Consider the following 19853-nt stretch of genomic DNA (forward strand, 5'->3'; position numbering starts at 1 on the left):
CTGCCACAGCCTGTCCCAGAGCTTGTGCTTTGCCTTAGGGGTATTGCAGGGGTGCCAGGCAGCCCCCGTCATGGCACAGGAATCTGTCTGGTGAAAAACTACTCACTGGGGTAATTACCCACTACTCTGGAGAAGCTCAAGGCCTTGTCATGCATTGGGATGCATGGCTGAGAAGAGCCAGCAATGCTCCTGGAGCACTCCACAGCAAGCAAGTCACTGCTGTGGTGGCACTGGCATTGGCTGGTTGCTGGTTGCTGGTTGCTGAAGACCTCCCTGTCTGTGACTTCTATCCCTAGACCTTCTGGTTTTTATTTTGCAGGGGCTGTGTTGCTCTGCCCAAGGATCCTCTGCAGACTCCAGCCACTCATAGCAGAGTGAGAGCAAGCAGCCAGTCCTGAGTCCTGGTCCTGGATGCTGGCGAAGGTCAGAGCATGTGAGCAAAGAGGGCACGAGAGTTCATCCTGTGCAGCCCAAAGGATTCCAAACAGCAACCAAATTAGTCCCTCCTGGTGTTCACACCTGGGGTTCAGACAGTTGTGATCCCAGAGATGAGATGAGCCCTGCTAGCCCTGCAGGAGCCCACAGTGTCTGTGCTTGCAGAGAACTCACCTGTGGCTTGCCTGGCCATGGCCCTGCTCTGCTGAGGTTGGTTTGGAGCAGGCAGTGCTGACAGCCACCCTCACTGTGAAACAGGGAGAGCAGCAGCTCAGCTGGAAGGAAGGTGGTCCAGAAACAGCCAGCCCTGGATGGAGGATGCTGGACAAGCCCCAGCGGGGCAGCTCTGCAGGTGAGGTGGGTACTTGCAGTGCAGTCAGGAACACGGCTGCCTTAGGAGGTGGTGGAGATCAGTGCTGACACTCTCCAGAGAGCCCAGCAGGAAGCTTGGGCAGACCATGGGGTTTCCCATGCCTTGGCTGGCAGAAGGAATGACAGGAATGTGCCACGTGGGCTGGGTGACACACTCCCAAGAGCCCAGGCTAATGGCAATGGTGGGGCCAGCACAGTGTAGCAACACCAATCGGTGGGATGAGACCCCCTCCCAGAGTGCAGCATCTGGCTCTGCGGCCCCCAGCACAAGAGAGGCATGGACCTGTCAGAGGGGATCCAGAGGAGGGCCATGAAAATGATTGGAGGGCTGGAACCCCTCTCCTGGGAAGAAAAGCTGAGAAGAGGATGATCCAGGGACACCTTACTGCAACCTTTCAATACCTAAAGGGGGCTTATAAGAAGGGTGGAGATAGGCTTTTTACTGGGGCCTGTAGTGACATGACAAGGGGAAATGGTTTTAAACTGAAAGAGGGGAGATTTAGATTAGATTTAAGAGAACATTCTTCCCTGTGAGGGTGCTGAGGTGCTGGCACAGGGTGCCCAGAGAAGCTGTGGCTGCCCCATCCCTGGCAGTGTTCAAGGCCAGGCTGGACACAAGGGCTTGGAACAAGCTGCTCCAGTGGAAGGTGTCCCTGCCTGTGGCAGGGGGCTTGGAACAAAGTCTTTAAGTGGAAATGGTGGAGTCACCATCCCTGGAGGCATTTAAACGACATGTGCATGTGGCACTGAGGGACATGGTCGTGGTTTAGCGGTTAGCATATTGGCAGTGCTGGGTTAAAGGTTGGACTTGGTCTTAAGGGGCTTTTCCAACCTAATGATGCTATGATGCTGTGATTCTAACCCAAGCCATTCTGTGCTCTGTGCCCATCGCCCCCGCCTCGCGGGCAGACGGTGCCGCTCAAAAGGCACATTGTGCATTGTCTGTGGCCGGGGCCGAGCCACGGTGCCGAGCAGTGCACTCCCCCTGCCAGTGCTCCACCAGCCCCAGCTTGGGGCTCGGGTGCTGCTGGACACATGGGCTGCTGCCTTGAGATCCCCTGGCACCAGGACCTGTCCCTGGGATGCACAGGTAAGCTGTCCCTGGGGATGCCATGGCAGGACTCCGAGACCTGTGGCTCCAAAGCTCACACCACTGATGGGGCCACTGGGGAGCTGAGCACTGGCTCCCTTCGGCTGCTCGCCTGCCTTTCCCGAGATGGCCACTGGTGTCCCCTCCTTTTGCTGGGCACTTGTGTCACTAGATTTGGGTGTGTGGGGAATGAGGCAGGGCACTTTGGCCAGGGAGGGGAGAGAATGACTAAGGGAGGGGGGTGGTTTATTCCCATGGTGTTGGCTTTTCAGAAGCCCCCTTGCTACCCCTGTCCTGCTGCCACTGCTGCCCAGGAGCACCCCAACACCGCAAGGCTTGCAGAGCCCATGGGGTGCAGCCAGCCCCCGAGGAGCGATTCCCATGCTGAAATGCCCAAATGATCTAACAGGGCTGTGCTAATGGGCTGCAGGTGGCTCAGGGCCAGCAGCTGTAGCCGTGTGTCCCCATGAGAGGAGTGCCAGCGGGTGCCACAGGCACCAGAGCCCTGAGTGCTAGGACCTGCCCCTGGCTCCGGGCTGGGGCTGTTTCCTGCCCCCCGTTACAAAACATGTCAGCACCAGGGAGGTAAATGAGTCACTGGTACGACTGGGGACAGCTTCTCGCCAGCAGCTGCAATTGGTCTCTTGAAACAGCTCCCAGTTCCCTTTCTGAGCCTGGCCCAAACAGAAATAAACACCAAATCGGTGCGTGCTGTGGGAGGAAACCCATCCCTCCTCTCACCCAAGCAAGTCCTCATCCCTGCCTGGCTCTGTGGAGACCCACCAGCATGCTTTGTCATGCCACAGGCGGCAGTGTCTGTCCTGCCTCCTCCTTTGGCACATCCTCTGGAGACCTCTCGGGCAGAGAGTATCCTGCCGGGGATCCAAATGCTTCTCCCCACCTCCTGTCTTTCCCAGGGGAAGAGTGTGACTCCTGCTGCCCCCGCTCACCCGTGCTCCTGCCCTGCTGGGACCATCTGCAGCACCAGGGAAAATGGTGGTGGGACAAGACCATGGCATCAGGTACCTGTCCTTGGGGAAGGGGGACCCAGCTCCTGCCCACCAGGGTCTGCCGGGATGCAGGAAAGAGAGGCAGGGATGGAGCAGTCCCATCCAGTCCAGCCTTAGGAGCCAGCTCACATTTAGCTCTGCCTCCGGCTCATTTTCTTCCCCATCTCCATTTCCTCTATGTGTAGAAGGGATGTGAGTTGCTGGATGGAGTCCTTTGTTAAGTGTGCTCAGATCAGCTGTTGAGACATGTAGAGCCTTTTCTTTCAAAGAAAAGCTCATTCATTACAGGTCCAGCCTTGGGCCATTCTTTCCTACTGCTAATGATAAACAAGGATTATAATTCTGTGTGCAAATAACAGTTTATTTGAGTGATTTGCAAAGCTGGCTCATTAAAACAATGGTAGAGTATAGTTACGGTCATAGAAGTGACTTACAAAAGCCGCTGCATGTTCCAGCTCCAGATCTCCAGGTACGTGTTTATCTTACAAGTCCAATCTGATTACTGACAGAAATTGGTTTTTAATCTTGTTACCCCTCCACAGCCAATACAGCTGGGGAAGAGCAAGCTGGATTTTATGTGCCTCAGCCTTCATTAGCATAATTACCAGCTGAAGTTTCAGTTCCTGAATCCTTTATGGCAATAACTGACGATGTGTGAAGCACAGAGACTGCAGCTTGGGTTTCAGACATTGACCAGAGTAGGCAGGGGGCAAAATCTCATTTTGAATGTCAAACTGATGAGCAAACTGTCCTGCACTGGGGAAGCTCTCTCGCTCTGAGGCCTCCTCCAAAATACTCTGTGTCAGGAGGTCATCCTTCTACCGAATCTGCTCAGGGAGGGTCTGTCCCAGGAGCAATAAGGAAGATCCCCTCACTTCAGCACTACTCCAGCACTGGAAGTAAGTCAGCATCAAGTGTGTCATGTAGTTAGGACACATCAGTCCCATGGATCTTGACTCCAACTTTGAGCATGAGTTTAGGGTGATATGAGATTCAGATCTGCATTGCAACCCATGGGCTTTGCTCTCAGGTGGTGTGGTTAGGCACATGTCGTGGGTTCAGAGTTACTGGCTGGGCTTCAACCACAACAGTAGAATATCCTAGACCTCTGCCACAAAATTTGCCTCTTCTGTGTGTGCCCCTCTTGCTAGGTAAGGCTGAGGCATCAGAGCCAAGCAACCCCGCTACTGAGGCAGCAGAAGGTTCTCCAGGCACCCCCTTGGTGCTGCTGGCTGCCAGGGAGGGCTTTCCACAAGGTAAGATGCTGCCTTTGGCATCACCCATATCTCTGTGGTTGAATGCAGCAAGGCCTGGCACTGCAGTTAACTGACCCCCTGTCATCCATTGGGTTCCTCAGCTTTGCTTCTGAATGGGGATGAGGGGTTGGGTTTGTGTTGTTTGAGCATCACAACCAGGCTGAAGGCACTGGTGGGGCTGGCTGCAGGGAGGCAGCTCTGTGTGCATGGAGCTCCTTCTCCCCCTTATCCCTGCACATTTCCTTATCCAGAGATTTCGCTCTTCTTCTCCATTGAGAGCCGCTCCTCCCGGTGCCTCAATTCCCAGCTGCAGGAAGCAGCCAGAAAGAAGCTGTGGGCCCTAGAGAGTGATGACAGAGATGTCTGTGCCCTGTTCAAGGTAAGGGTCCCAGCCTGGCAGGGCAGGGCATGTACTGGGAGGGTCCTGGTGTGATGGGATATGTGATGATGGGATATGTGATAATGGGATACCGAACCCAGCTGAGAAAGAAAGTTCGTCCAAGGCTGCTGCAGGGAACGTTCTGCACATGGGGACTCTGTAAGGAAACAGAATGATGGGGGAGATGAACTGGTAACAGGTGAGAGGCAGATGCAAAGCTGAGCCTCAAGACAGGAGCCTTATATTGGAGGCTCTGAGCTGCCTGGAGCTGTTGACTGCAGCACCATCCCCAGGCAACTAAATCGCATAGCTTCGGTCTCAACTACACTAATAAATGAGTGCCTAGTCTCATTTCAGGGGGTATTATTATTCCCACACTAAGAAAGGAGACCCCCTGACAGAGTCCCAGGACTGTCCCTTAATCTTTGTTTATCTTCCATGTTCAGGAGCTGTCAGCCAGGCTGGTCTGCATGCAAGCACAGGAGGATCGGTTCGTCCTCACCTTCAAAACCCTAGAAGAAGTCTGGAAGTTCTCCACGTATCTGACTTTAGGTAATGTTTCCAAGGTGTGGAAGACCTAAACAGACAGTGTGAGGAGGAGTTTTAGAGAAGACAGTCTTTGTCACCAAAAAAACCAGTGATGTAACAGGGTGGACAGATGAAGAATATTAATTAGAAAGCCTTGGTGTCCATCTACAGATGTATGAAACCACTGTCTGCATCAGTGAACAAGACCCAGGAGGATGCCTTTTGGGTAATCCCTCTATTGCATTTTTGGCATGGAGAGAGAATTAGAAGCTGTTGCTCCACAGCATGGTTGTAGCTGGCAGGCTGGGAGACATCCAAAGAGCACTTCATCCTGCCCCATGGAGAGCTAACACTACTTTCCCTCTTGGTTTCATAGGGTATGTGGGCAGCTGCCTGGAGCAGCTCCTCTTTGACCAGGAGTACTGGCTAAACTGTGCTCTGATGGAGGACACAGTGATCAGAGTTACTGTGAATGAAGATCGCTTGGCCACCATATATATGGGTCTGCTACTGCAGGAAGGTGAGAGGGACTGCATATGTAGGGACTTCCTCAAAAGCATCTCCTCTGGGCTGTGTTGTCCTGTGCTGGGCTATGTCTTGCACTCACACCATTGACCTGGGCACGACTCTTTCTATCTGCAGGTAACTTTTATTCCCGAGCAGTTCCTGGTGCCTGGCAGCAGGAGCAGGAGGGAGAGGAAGCCCTGCAGCTCTGCAAGGACGAACTGATCCATGTGAAGAGTGTTGGAGAGGAGTCCAAGTGGGAAGGGACGTCCTTACTGACGGGTCAGCGAGGCCTGGTGCCTGTGACAGCTCTAGAGCCAATACCTCACCCATTTTACCAGTAAGTAGACTGGACAATTAACAGAGCCCAAGCCAAGATTCCTCCCTGATCCTGATGCATGAGCTGGCACCAAGCCTGGAATGAGAAGTTGCTGTTGCTTCTAGCAGTGGTCAAGAGCTGCAAAGCTCTGTGAGGATATACATTATACATAAAGGCAACCACTGGAACCAATTCAGGTCCTGTTAAAGGGACAGTGCAAGGACATACTTCAGATATCGTTCTTGTATGATATTGATTTAGGTCATACCTGAGATTATTTAGATTTACATGTGAATAACTGGGGCATAATCCAAGATTTAGCTAGTCAAAGTGTGGCTTCATGTTGGACACATGGATGAGCCTCAAGGACACCCTCAGCTCCTCTTGTCCTGCTCTTACCATGGGGTGTAAAGCTGCAGATGTGAGATGCAAACTGCCTCCCATGCCCAGTAACACCATTACAAGGAATTACTGGACAGGCCATGCTGTAAAGCAGCTCTGGCACTTCCAGGGGACAGAACATCTGTCCTGCTTGCATGAGACCATCCCTGGTGCTGACCTGAGGGCAGGGCTTCTTCGAGAGGATCAGTGTGGTTCCCTTTTGCTTTGCAGGTGGTTTCTGAAGAACTATGCTGTGAGTTTTGGCGTCTCCCAGGAGATCAGTGGGACAAGCACTGAGCCAATTGGTGAGTGACACCCGTGTAACATAGCTGCCCTTCCCAGGGAAGGGTTCAGCTCTTGCAAACCTGGGTTTGGCCACAAATGCAAAGGACCCATCTGATCTGATGACACTCCATTGCAAGATGTTTTAAGGGAAAGCAGCATCTTTGGCCTCTCTTGAATGGAGACCAGAGCTTGCAAATTGCATGCACTTAGAAGGAAGATGTGAGCAATACAGAGTACACAGGGCTGCTGGTAATATCCTATTGCCACTGGGTTTTCTAGTCTACTGCAATTGTACCACTCCTTAATTCTTTCACAACTGAAGTTTTATATAGTTAGTCTCCCACCAGTGTTCATGTGAAACCTGTGCCCACCATTCTCCAGGATGTTCCTGCCCACACATGGGCATCATTCAGTGCATGTTGGACTTGAGAAGTCACTGCAGGTGTGAATTTGGCATGCAGTGTGATGGACATTTGTACTGCCAAAGATTCACTCCTGGCAGAGAGCTGAGACAGTTCAGCTTCTATGAAGCTTCATGTTTCCAGACACCTTCCATACTGCAGCTCTCAGAGGTTTCAGTATTTAGCTATGTGGCTTTTGTCTGTGTCTTTTGTGTTTTTTATTATAATCCTCTTCTCAAGAAGAGATGTGACTCTGAGAGCACAATAAATCTTAGGGGACAAGGAGGTAACCTTCTCAAGCTGAAATCACAGTGTCTCCTTGCCCAGGTCTTCTCCAGTGAGGAGGTTTTAACAGTGGCCTTACACTGAAATGCCCTTTTTTTGCCTTGGTTTCCCAGTCAAAGGCAGGTGCACAGCCACAAAGGACCACAGAGGAGCAGCGTGGGATGAACTGAGTTTCTCCAAAGGAGACAGCATAGAAGTCATTGGCTTCTTCATTCCAGGACTCCCATGGTTTGTGGGCAAATCCCTCAGCAGTGGGAGCATCGGATTTGTCCCAGCTCAATACATAAGTCCCGAGGCTTGCGAACCTCTGTAAGTTTACTGCTATGATGTCAATTAAATTAAACTCAGGAGAAAATGAAGGGAAGACTCCAAGTCCCAAGTCAAGGCTATGTGAGAGTCCAGGGCAGGTGATTTGCTTTGCAAGACCTTCACAGGGGATTCATTCGAGGTCTGTCCAGAAGCCTTGGAAAGGCTCTGCTGCCAACAGGCTGCAGGAGGCTCTGCTCAGACAAAGCAATTGTATTTCACGTGTCTCAGGTGATTCTTGGAGGGGAACAGATCTGGCCCTGGGCTAAGCCTGGCTTCATGGTAAGGAAGCCCAGGACATTTGTGTACCAGACAAACTGGCTTCACAGTTCCACCTAGAAATGTTCTTGACTTCGTGGCTTTGTCTGAGGAGCTGTGAGTGTGTCAAGGGTGGAGAGAGCGATCACTGCCAAGAAAACCAAGTCCTGCTTTGCTTCCTCCTGCCCCTTTGCTTTCTGTGGGAGGTGGAGGCAAACAACTGCTGGCACAGTTCCTCACTGAGCAGAATCAAACACCCTCCCAAGGACACAGACAGAAGTTGTCCACGGAGGGAAGGTGACACAGCCTCATGCTGATGACCTTGGCACTCATCTTTGTTGGTGGCTGAAAGACATAGGTCAGGTTCAGTACCCATCCAAAAAGGCTTCTCCTCCAAGAGTGTATGTGGGAGGAAGAGGTCCAAACCTGTTGCCAGGTCTGCTGGGTTTCCTGGGTCATGCACACTCAGGGTAAGTGTTCAGCACTTTTCTCTCGTACTACAGAGAACAGAGAGATCAGAGGATACCCCAATCTAGAAAGGGCTTCTGGAGACAACAAAGATCATCAGGTTACTCCCTCTAATACCCATAGGTTCCTCCATGAGAACATGAATCTGAGAGCCTTGATGAGGAAGGTGTCCAGACTGTATTCATCTACAGCAGAGCTTTTCTGGTGGGAGGAAGAGGAGGAGTGGGAAAGCCCAGCCCAGCCTACAGGACAGCTGTGGTGTCAGGAGACAGGCAGGCATTGACTGTTTTCTCCTGATGTCCGCCTCATCCTAGGGGAAAAGGCTTGGTGTTTCTGAGCGAGGAAGAGAAGTCCCCGCTCCTGTGCATCCCCTACAATGGTGGTGAGCAGCACTTCACCACCCTCCTCAGTGACCTGGCACGCATGGACATCACCTCTGTGTACCGGCTGGGTGAGTCTCCCCTCTCCTTACATATCCAGCCATATGGCTGCCCATGGGAGCAGTGCTGGGCAGTGCCTAGAGAGCTCCTTGCTTTTTGTTTTCTGTTTGTCTCTTTGTGTAGATGGTTTTGAACATACAGCCATGTTCCCGAAAGTGCCGTCAGGTGCGTATGTGGAAGGGACATAATGGGATGCTTTTATGATGACTTTTGAGGGTGACTTTTGACATGGGAGAACTCTCACTGTGATGCCTGTCCCTTCCAGAGGCTGTTCTCCGTGGCTGTAAAGATATTCAGCTACTCCAGTCCTGGGAGGAAATAAATGAATTGGCTACCAATAGCACCTCTGAGCTGTCTAGCCCAGGGAGTGAATCAGCCCCTCATACACTGGAAGATGTTCTCCTGGAGAAGCTGGATGATTTTGATGATCCCAAGTTCTTCATTGACTTGAATGCTGGACATATGGAAGACGCTGATGTCTTTGACCCCATATTGACCTTCCTTAACCAAGACAGTTACATGCCCAGTTTTCAAAGCCTCTATGACCTCAGTTTTTCCTTTCTCAACTCCACTTTCTATGGTTTCTCCGATGAGGATGAACTGATCTTGTACCTTGAGGCGTCCAGGAACTGGGCCAAGAGAACTCATTCAGTCTGGGCTCATGTCAGGCTCTGTTTCCTCTTGGGTAAACTTTGCATCAAAAAGGTCAAGTTCTCTCAGGCTCGAGTCTACTTTGAGGAAGCCATGAGCGTCCTGGACAGGGGTTTTGGGGACCTGCCGCTGTTGGCTGCATTGCATGTGAACCTTGCCTCCATCTACTTGAAGCAGAACATGAAGCACAAGTTCTCCTCCCTGCTGGGAAAAATGGTGGCCTTGCTTGTCTGCCTGCCTGGCCGCCCTTTCAGCTCTGAGAACGAGCTGGAGGTTATGATGTACATCCTGAGGGAAGCCATTGCTGTGGGTAATGCTCCCTTGGAGGCAAGGGTCTGCTTCCTTATTGTCAAACTCTTCCTACAACTGGGCAAAAATGATGAGGTGCTGCCCTTTACCGAGCATCTTCAGTGTCTTGCCACCACTTTAGTCAGCCCGGACACCAGTTCTATGCCACTGGATGCCACCCCCATCTTGAGCTACCTGTACGACAAGAAGTATTTGCCAAATATTGCACTGGCCTCCGCCAGGCTGTTTGTTCCCACTGGCATCAAAGGGACACCGACACCCACTTGGAGAGCTGGCTTTATCCTCCAAAATACTTCCAAACTCCTGGGAAGCCAGCTGGAGAGGAGCAGCATCCCAGCACTGGCCTGTTTCTATCTCAAGCAAGCACTGCGTTTCTCTGGTGAGAGCAGAGCAGTGCCCATCCAGAGGACGCTGTGTACCATCTTGTCCAGAATGTACCTCCAGCATGGTGTGTTGGATGGGGCGGTTTGCTACGCAGCCATGGCTGTAACTGTCAGTAGACTGATGGGAGAGGAGGAGGCTTTTGAGTCTTCTCTGTCACTTGGATGGATGTATCTCCTGCACAGCCAGCCAGGACCTGCTGCAGACATCATGTGGCAGCTCCTGCGCTCTCTGCATGGGACAGACAGCATGACTCAGGGTGGAGCGGTGCACAATCTCCTGGCCATTGCCCTCAAAGGAGAAGGGCAGGTACAAAAGGCTGCAGAGAACTATCTCCGGGCCCTGCACAAAGCCAAGGAGACCGGGAACAAGAGGAACCAGGCTATTGCCCTGGCTAACCTGGGACAGCTGACCCTTTCACATGGGGCGAACCAGCTCTCTGAGCTCTACCTGCTCCAGTCGGCTCAGCTTTACGCTGAGCTCCAGGGCAGTGAAGACCTGGAGATGGAGTTGGTGCGGGTGCTGCTGTGGCTAGCACAGGCCATGGTGAACAGGCAGAGGATGGAGGATGGCAAACTCTGTTATGAACTGGCGTTGGTTTTTGCCCTGAAGTGGCATAACGCGAGGAGTGAGTACAGCCGTGCTGGTGGGAACCAAGGCAGCGTTCAGCTCTGTGTGCAGCACCCTAATGCAGTCCCCTGACCTGTCCTTTTCCCTTCCCTGTACCATGCAGGTCAGCTTCACATCACTGAGTCTCTCTGCCATTTCTACAGCAAAGTGTCCCCCAATCTCCAGGCCAGCATCACCTACCATGAGCACTGGGTATCTTTGGCACAGCAGTTGCAGGACAGGGAGCTGGAAGGCAACGTCTGGCAGACCCTCAGCCAGCTCTACCAGGCTTTGGGCACACCTGAGTAAGTCCTGTCTGTGGCTGCTAGGTGCTGCTAGAGCAGGGTCCGTGCTCACTCAAAGCAGGAGCAGTGGCTGTTAGCCACAACAGAACTGGGTTCTGGCCAAACACAGTTTTCCAGAGAGACATCCAGCCTTGATCAGAGGGGACCCAGCAACAGGGAATTCATCACTTCCTTTGGAGGCTTTTTCCAGTGATTAACCACTATTCACCAGTAAAAATAGGTTCCTTATCTGTTATTTGAATAAGTCTGGCTTCAGCCTCCAGCTGCTGAGTCTGCCTTTCCTATCTGCTGAAGTATTTTCCCCAGGGAGGTACTTCAGACCCTGTATCAATTCACCTTTCAATCTCCTGTTTGACACATGCAGGTGACTGATTAGATTAGGTGGGAGGGGAGAGAAGGAGACTTGGACAGACCACAGACTTTCTTCAGTCTTTGAAGGCAAATGTGTCAAATAGTGGAGCTAGCTCCCATGTTCCAGAAGGACAAATGAGCAGGGGCTGTCACTAACTTGGAAGTTAACCTTGCCTTGCTAGGTCACAGTGAGTGCAGAGGGAAGGTATTTAGGAAGCAGACGCCTGTCATGTGAATGATGCTATTTAAGATCACAAAGCGCCCATTCCCTGGGCTCCAAGGACAGCTGGAGCCCAGTTACCAGCAGGCGAGACACCAAGCAAACAAACATGCCCTGGGCAGTGCCCAGTGCTCCCTTGGCCACAGCTGCCTTCTGCAGGCAGTGTGTCCAACCTGCTGGCCTGTCCTGCTGCTTGTCCCCATGTCCTCCAGTGACCAAGGGCTTGGAAAGGGGCTCTGAGCTCTTGCACATGTAGCCACAGATGTTCCTCTTCTGCTGCACCGAGGGAGAGGCACTAGGTAGGGATGTGGGCTTGGGTGCCAGATGATGTGTGGAAAACTTAGGTGCACACACTCCCTGACTTATAACTGGGAGTAACTTTGGGGCTTAGTGCAGGGGACAAAGAAGGTTTGCAGATGATGTGGGCAAAACCCTAACCCTTAACCCTAACCCTAACCCTTTATCAGATTAAACAAGCAGAGGTGGGGAGCAGCACCTTTGGGAGCTACCTTGATGCTGTGCTGAGCACTGGGATCCTGGGCTGGTCTAAGGCTGCCAGATGATAACGCACACATGCACCAAAGCATGGAGACTCTCACAGTTTTACCTTGCTCAGAGCTGTCCTTTTGTCTCTAACCTTTGGCAGCTGCAGAAGACAGGAGTGCCAATGGAGAGGTGTTGTAGCTCTGCGGCTCATTGCTGGAGGTGTCCTCTGGTTTCCCTATAACGGATTTTTCCCTGTTTCCATCACAGGGCTCTGAGACAGTCCCTGGACTGCACCAAACAGAGTCTAAGGATCTTCATTGACCTTGAGGAGACTGCGAAAGCAGCAGAGGCCTGGCTGCAGGCAGGAAGGCTCTACTATCTTATGCAGGAAGATGAGCTGGTGGAAATGTACTTTCAGGTATAGAGGAGGTGGCTGAAGCAGTCCTATACCCATCCTGTCTAGCTGCATTCCCGTCATAGCTCCTTAGCAAGAGACTTTTCCAGCTGCAAGACCAGGAAGAGAAAGTTCTTATGAGCAGTGTAAACCTGCTGCTGGAAGGAGGAGCTGTTGCCTTACACTCATGTGCTATCTAGCACTAAATTTCCTATCTTGCCTTCATACACTGGGTTTAGAGGATTTTTGGGTGAGAGTCTGTGAGTTTATTGAGTGAGAAAGTGATGTAGGAGTGCCAAAGGAAGCTGGAGGTGCCAGGTACCGGCTCCCATTGAAACACAGATAGATAAGGGGTAAGATGCCGGGGAAGTGCTTGGAGACTTCTTGTAGTAGCCTACTGGTTTCTTTCCATCTCTATCTCTATTTTATCAGCTGAGCTGATAATGGAATAGCAGGTCATAAAATCTTAGGGCTCCTTCATTCAGGGAGCAGCTTCTATTAAAAGATGGGAAATCCTTTCAAGTGCCCAGAGTCAGCAGAGCAGAAAGCTGGTTGAGTCTGCTGAGGCTGAACTGTGCTAGGGTATTGAGAAAAGCATCAGCCTAGACACACATAGAAGGTGCTTTGAGTCCTCACTCTGTTACCCAGCTACCCATATGTGTCTGCTGGCCAACCTGTTTCCCTGCTGTTTGGAGCACTGGGGCTCATGTTTATGATGGATTGGTTTTGTTTAATCACACAAATTTCTATGTTCAGATACCTCTTTCCAAGACTCACTCTGGTCCATTTTCCTTGTAGGCAGCCATTCAGACTGCTCTGAAAGTGGAGAACATCTCCTTGGCCATGGACCTTTATGAAAAAGCAGGTGATACCTTTTTTAATGGCAGTCGAAACAGAGAGAGAGCAGTGGAGTTTTACAGGGTACTGATCCCCCCAGGCATTTCTGTCCTTGTGGTGGCTGTGGGGAGCTTGGCCTCTGGGCTGGCTGCAGCACTGTGCAGACAGGCTGGAGGGATGGAGAGGGCCGGGATGGTTCTGGATATGCCAGAGTGCAAACTGCTGTAGGGGGGGAAGCCTGGAGCACAGACACTTTGGCTTTAGCTCACCCCAGAGATCATCTAGGGGGTGGTAGCGGGATCCTTACATTACAAACCCTGGCACTGTTAGGTGTGAGCTGGTTGCTCCTGGGGGCATGCTCAGGGTCAGAATATCAGGCATCTGAGGAAGGGCAGAGATGTGAGGCTCAGGTTTTGAGAGCCACGCTCTGGGATATGAAACCTATTTTCAAGGGAAAGAAGGAGCTAGGACCGGAACCTGCAGTACTCAACCCCTCCATCATCTGTCCACTGTGTCAAGCACTTGTTCCATGTCCTGCTGCTCTATCACCCCTCTGCGGGCAGTGCTGTACCAATACCTCCAAGAACAGCCTGGACTCACTGTCCTCTCTCCTCAGGGAGGTGCTGTGCCCTTGGCCAGAAAACTGAAGGCCTCCAAGACAGAGCTGCGGCTGTTCAATAAGCTGACAGAGCTGCAGATCAGGCTGCAGGGCTACGAGAAGGCTCTGGAGTTTGCCACACTGGCAGCCAGGCTGAGCATCAGGGTCGGTGAGTGATGCACACACACAGGGCACGGGGACTGCTGTTCCCTGCAGACACGGTTGTCTTTCTGCATGGGAACATCGTGCATGTGAAAGGGGGATCTCCTGCTCTCAGGAGACTGCTGGACCTACTCTTATCCTAACTGGTAACATCTTTTTAATACTGCTTCCCTTTTTAAGCTGCATGACAGCCACATGGGAGTGCTTTGCCATGGTGGTGTTGGGACTGCCTGAGCAAAGGGTTGTTGCTACACCGGAGCACAGGAAGTCTGGTGAAGGCACAGGACTGAACAGTTCCTCTCTGCCCTGGCTTTTCTGATAAACTCATCCCTTCCCATTACAGAAATAGTTTGAATGGGCAAAACGCCAGCATAAATGTCTGAGATGGAGCCAGTCTTGTAAATAGCCCCTTTGCAGCACCAAAGATATCCCCTGGTTGAATGATTTACTCCATGCACAATCTGTCCAGTGTTGGTATCGGCACCCCTGCCCATGGCTCTGTTTTCTCTGAACCACCTACTAACACAGTGTCTCCTTAGGAAGATACCCATACCTCAGGCTGTTGAGCAAATGCACCCCCAAGCAGCTCAGCACGGGATGTGTGGTGAGCTGTTGCAGGGTGACTGTATCAGCAACTCTTTTCCAGGAGATCAATTACAAGAGCTGGTTGCATTCCACCGCCTGGCTACTGTGTACTATTTCCTGCATATGTATGAGATGGCAGAAGATTGCTACCTGAAGACCCTTGCCTTGCGTCCCCCCTTGCTGCAGTGCTCTGGAGAGGCCCTGTACTACTGCAAGGTGTATTGCCACCTTGGCAACCTGACCCTGCACAAACTGAAGGTAGGAAGCTTTTCCATGATGCTGTGTTGAGCACTCTGATCTTGACAGAGAGCTGGAGGTAAGAGTATTACATCTGCACATGTAGGCAGCTGCATCCTGTGACTCTCCATCCTATCTGCAGCTTTAGAATGCATGCACACAATGCTGACACAGCCAGGTTTTGAAGGGGAAAAAGCAATTTGGAAAGAGGTGCTGGCACTTGGCTGTGGCTGTATGGAGCCCCATATCAATGAAGTCAGATGTCACCATGTTCTGCCTGGAACCACTGGGCTCTACTCCAGCTCCCTTATTCCCTGTGACCCTCAATTAAACCACTTCCTAACGCCCACCCTGTCCTTTACCATTAGGATGAACAGGATGCAGCAGCCTACTTCCTCCTGGCCCTCGCTGCTGCGACTGAGCTGGGAGACCAGGGGCTGCAGGGCCTCATCCACGCCAAGCTGGGTGACATCCCCGGTGCCCTGCAGGGACCTGAGGGCACAGAGGGCTGTGCCACGTTCCGGCCCCGGTGGCTGAGTGAAGGTGGCCATGTCGTCTGACCGACCACAGCCTGGGGACTCCATGTGAGCTGTCACACAGCATCGTGCTGTGCCACTGGCACGGGTCCACGTGCTCTGCAGGACAACCGGCCCCAGGGAGCACCGCATCGTAAGGAGCCACAGTGTTTGGTCTTCCTGTCCCCGACAGACAAGGGGTGAAGTGCTTGGGACCCTGCCCTCATTTTCCAGGAGCAGGGATGTACATCAAGGCTGGGCATCTGGGCAGGATGGGGACCCGGCAGCAGTGCTGGCATCTGCAGTGCAGTAGGGATGAGCAACAGATGGCAATTGGAGTGTGGGTGCCCTGCCTGGGTGGGGACAGGAAAGTGCTGCCATGTACCAGCTGCCACACACACCTCAGGTCCCATGGGCAGCTCAGCCCAACCCAAATGTGTTTTAACCTGAATAGCAACTCCTTTATTTATTCCTACCTGTTCTCTGTCCTGTCTGCTCTGCACAGGTCTGTGACCCATACCTCTGTAAAGCCTTGGACCTCTTTGGCACAAAGCACCACCAAAGCTTGTGGCAGTGAGAGGCAGAATTAGGGAAAACAGAAGTGAAAGGGGCTGTGGGCAAGCCCTGGCTGCAGGTGGGCAGCAGCTCAGGGGCAGGTAGAGCTCACCCTCACTCCAACCCTGCCATTCAGCTCAGCAGCGATGTTGGAGCAGCTGTGGTGGCCTCTTGTGCCCCACAGCCCATGTGTGCTTTCAGCATCTAAAGCATGAGCACAATGTGGGTCCTGCATGGCAAAAGAGCACTGGCCCGAGGTGCCCAGGGAGCTGTGCAGCCACCACCCCTGGAGGTACTGAAAAGATAAATGTGTATTTAAAAGATGTAGATGTGACACCTGGGGACATGGTTTAGTGGTGGACTTAGTGCTGGGTTAACAGCTGGACTTGATGATGCTGCGTGGCACACATCCCGCCCCTGGGCAGGGCTGCTGATGGGACACAGGGAACTTCTGTTGGGGAGAGGCAGCTGCAGAGCCTTTGCATGGGCCATTGCCAGCCCCAGGAGGAGCCAGCAGCCTGCAGGCAGCAAGCAAACTGCCTTCAAGTGCCCTGACCTACATGGCTGGAGAGAAGCAAAAACTCCTCTGCGGAGCAAGCAGGAGGAACAGGAGGCACCGAGGTGCCTTCTGAAAGCAGGAGGAGCAGCAGCAGCTCTCCTCCATAGCCCATCTCACCACCAGAGAGCAATAACTGCCCACGTTTGCAGCCTCGTGTGGGCAAGTGCTGCTTCCTGGCTAAGGCTGACTTCGTTTTTCAGTCTTGACTGGTGCCAAGTGAAGAACGAGCAGTTTTTCCAGCTCATCTCTTTGCTCTGACAACCAGTGGCCCAGTGAGGGCTTCCCAAGGATACCCAGCTCCCAGTCCTTCCATCTCCCTGCCGAGGTCCCCTGCTTGGAAATGCAGAATGCGGAACATTCATTTCCTCACTGCTCTTTGCAAACGCTGACTTCATTTTCCCCCTCTAATCCCTGCGAGGCATCCATCACTGGGGCAATGAATAGCTTACTGCTTGTTTATCAAGCATTCCTGCAGTGCTGTTTGGGGAGCTTCAGCCCTGAGCACAGAGAAGGTAAATGTTCGACCCATTTAGAACACAGCAAGCTCAGGGGAGAACCAGTCCCCAGAACCTTCCTGCCTCACTCCACAGGGCTGCCTGTTCTCAGTCCAGGTGACTGAGAAGTGCCATCCCCAGCACCTCACTTAGGGATGCTGCCCAGCCCTGCAGAAGCTTGACTGCAGTACCCAGCCTGTCTGCTCCTCAGCAGTGCTCTTTAGGTGCCTGTGATGAGTGGAGGCTCAAGGTCAACACTGCCTCTGCCCAGGGATCCCAGTGGTGCTTTTGTCACCAGTGGCTGTAGAGGCTGGTGCTGCACCACTGGCCGGGTTGTGTGCTTGTGCCTCTATCTGTGGCAGAGCCCCCAGACCCACACCAGCTGCCAGTGGTTGTTGTGGTTCTTGCCAAAGTTAAGTCCAGTGGAGGATGAATCATGCAGAGAACATCCCTGCTAAAATACCCCTTCCAGAGCCAAAGCTGAGGCCATGCTGCCTAGCACCAGTGAGAAAAAGCGGGCTTTGTTTAAACACAGAGGGTCAGTGTCTCAGCTGGTCTAAATCAGTTAAGCCCCATGAAGTCAAACAGTGATGTTCTGATTTGCAGGGACTGTAGCTCTGGCCCATCAGTTTTAACCAAATGTGTCCTCTTTAAATCACAGCAAACAAATCTGTGGTGCCTGGAGTTCAAAAAAGAAACTTGCTCCTTGGGAACATCCCATAAAACATCATTTCCCCTCTCCCTTGTCTGCCTGCCTGCTCCCACACGCTGTGACAAAGCTGGGATGTTCCCCAGGGGAATGAGGGGTCAGGGTGGCCAGGGCTAATCAAGCTCTGCAATAATACTTGGGAATAAAGTGAAACTTAGAGCAGTCAGTTGTGTGCAGCAGCCTCTGGGCCTTGTGCCCAAGGGAGGGTGAGGATGCAACCTCCCTCCAGCTACCAGTGCAGTTTTGTGGGCACAGAAACAGATGCTTTGGGGACTTCGTGCCAGAAGAGGTCAGGTCTTGGGGCAGCCAGGCTGGGGGTTATCATCCTCCACCCCTTCCTGAGCGGAAGGATAATGTCCATCATTCCTGGGGCTTGGAGCTGTCTGTCTTTTAGATGCAGCAGGGAGCACCCATGTGTGTATGTAGGGAGGGAGCACAGGGACCATGTAAGCATCAAGTGCTGCAGGGTGCAGAGCCTGGCCAGAGCTGTGATGTTGCTCCAAGAACAGCAGGACTGTAGAAACACATCAGCTATTTAGCCTAGGATAGGCCACGAGTATCCAGCCCTCCTTCACCAGCACTTATATCAGCCCAAACAGACAGAGGAGGAAATAAGGAAAAGGAAGGATCAAGTCTCCTCTTACCCAGGTATCATTATCTTGCTGTGGCTTGTGACTGGTTTATGAGCCATCTGTGACTATCAGCTCCATGTCTGATCCCAGGAGTTTTCTTTCCTTCCATCCTTAGCCAGCCGAACTGGAAATAGGACTGCTGTGGACCACTTGCAGCAGCACATGCCTTCACACAGCTGCCGAAGGAGCACCTTCGTTTCCAACACTTCCAAAGAGTGAATGGTGCTGTAGGAACCTCACTGCTTTGCTGCATCTGGGTATCAGTGTCTGGACCTGGTGCTGACCCATCTCACTCCAATCCTTCACCAGTGCAACTGTCCAAGCCCCAATACTACCAGTCCTGATGTAAGCTGACCATAGAGCAATTGCTGGCACTCTAATCCCATTTTTATTCAATGCTTCAGGAGGGACATTTAAGGCCTGGAATAAAGAGGGACTGGATTTCTTTAACATATGCTCATTCTCATACAGTGGAAATACCATGATAAGAATAATTCTTGGATTGTCTCAGCTCCGGTGTGAGCCTCCCAAGGCGTTAGGGAAAAGGAAGTGCTGATAACTATAAATACAGACGTGAACAGAAGTGTAGAGATAGCTGCACTTATTTGGGTTTACATGGAGACTAGTCTTCCCTGCAGAAAGACAACAATAATGACTATCAGCAGACATCTTTCATCATTCCTTCACTGAACAGTGCAGTGAATCTTCACTGTGTCTGTGCTGGACAGAGGCTGGGCTGGATGGAGAGTCCTTCCTTACTTCCTTACCATCCACTTCACCCATCTCAAAGTCCCACACCTGGGCTTTCCTTTAACCAGAGCAATCAACCACAAGCTGATGCTGCTGCACCACCCCTGCTAAAACCACACTGTGGCTGTGCAGAGCTGCTTTAGAGCTCAGTGCCCAGGTTTTACAGCTGGTGTCCATGGATGTCACATCATCTATCCATCTCTATCAACCCTGGCCTTTGGTAGGGGCTGCTCTCTGGCTCAGCTTGCTCCTGCTGGAAGCTCATCAGTGATGTGGAAGAGCAGTGAGTCTGAGGCAGAGGTAAACCTGAGCTCATCTCAGAGGCAGCCGGCTGGTCCTCTCCAGCCCGTATCTTCTTGTGTTGTTTGGAATAGTAATGGAAAGTTGGTAAACACCAGCTGTTGTGCTAAGCAGAGGTGAGTGAAGTATGTAAACTGGGCAATTTAGATTAAAAGTCATTTATTTTCACAGCAACCTGGGGTTTTGTTCAGTGATAATTGAGATCATAAATATGTATGCCAGAAGGCGCATCAGAGGTGGATGCTGGGAGCCTGAGCAACAGCCAAGAGTCACTGACTGTATCTGCATGTGCTTACACAAAATTTCCCTTCCCTACACTATGTTAAGGTGGGCAGCAGGGCAATGCAGCCCATCTGTGTGTGCTGAAATAGAGGGCTATGTCTGCACTGCTGGTGTCCCTGTCCTGAGAGCTTATTATGTCCCTGGAGGGGGGAGAAGCATCAAGCATGGGTCAACCCTGGAGCTGTCATCTCTGCTCAGTGGTCACAGGGCACCCA

At 52.1% G+C, this 19853-nt stretch overlaps 1 protein-coding gene across 1 annotated transcript; it reads left to right on the forward strand.

Moving 5' to 3' along the window:
- The first annotated feature begins 1842 nt into the window (after positions 1–1842).
- On the forward strand, positions 1843–16722 carry SH3TC2 (SH3 domain and tetratricopeptide repeats 2). The gene is made up of 18 exons (XM_034066892.1): positions 1843–1897; positions 2815–2944; positions 4057–4163; positions 4415–4542; positions 4989–5094; positions 5447–5590; positions 5713–5914; positions 6506–6579; positions 7359–7554; positions 8592–8728; positions 8841–8882; positions 8983–10686; positions 10792–10972; positions 12297–12447; positions 13222–13344; positions 13877–14027; positions 14667–14863; positions 15211–16722. The coding sequence occupies exons 1-18, from the start codon at positions 1843–1845 to the stop codon at positions 15400–15402; spliced, it is 4020 nt and encodes a 1339-aa protein (XP_033922783.1). The 3' UTR covers positions 15403–16722.
- The last annotated feature ends 3131 nt before the right edge of the window (positions 16723–19853 follow it).

This window comes from Melopsittacus undulatus, chromosome 10 (genome assembly GCF_012275295.1).
Source record: "Melopsittacus undulatus isolate bMelUnd1 chromosome 10, bMelUnd1.mat.Z, whole genome shotgun sequence".
In the NCBI taxonomy this organism is placed as follows: Eukaryota; Metazoa; Chordata; class Aves; order Psittaciformes; family Psittaculidae; genus Melopsittacus; species Melopsittacus undulatus.

Coding starts and splice junctions, on each gene's coding strand:
- SH3TC2 (XM_034066892.1), top strand. CDS start 1,843: ATGGGCTGCTGCCTTGAGATCCCCTGGCACCAGGACCTGTCCCTGGGA. Junction 12,448..13,221: donor TGGTGGAAATGTACTTTCAG/GTATAGAGGAGG, acceptor TTTTCCTTGTAG/GCAGCCATTCAGACTGCTCT. Junction 14,864..15,210: donor TGACCCTGCACAAACTGAAG/GTAGGAAGCTTT, acceptor CTTTACCATTAG/GATGAACAGGATGCAGCAGC.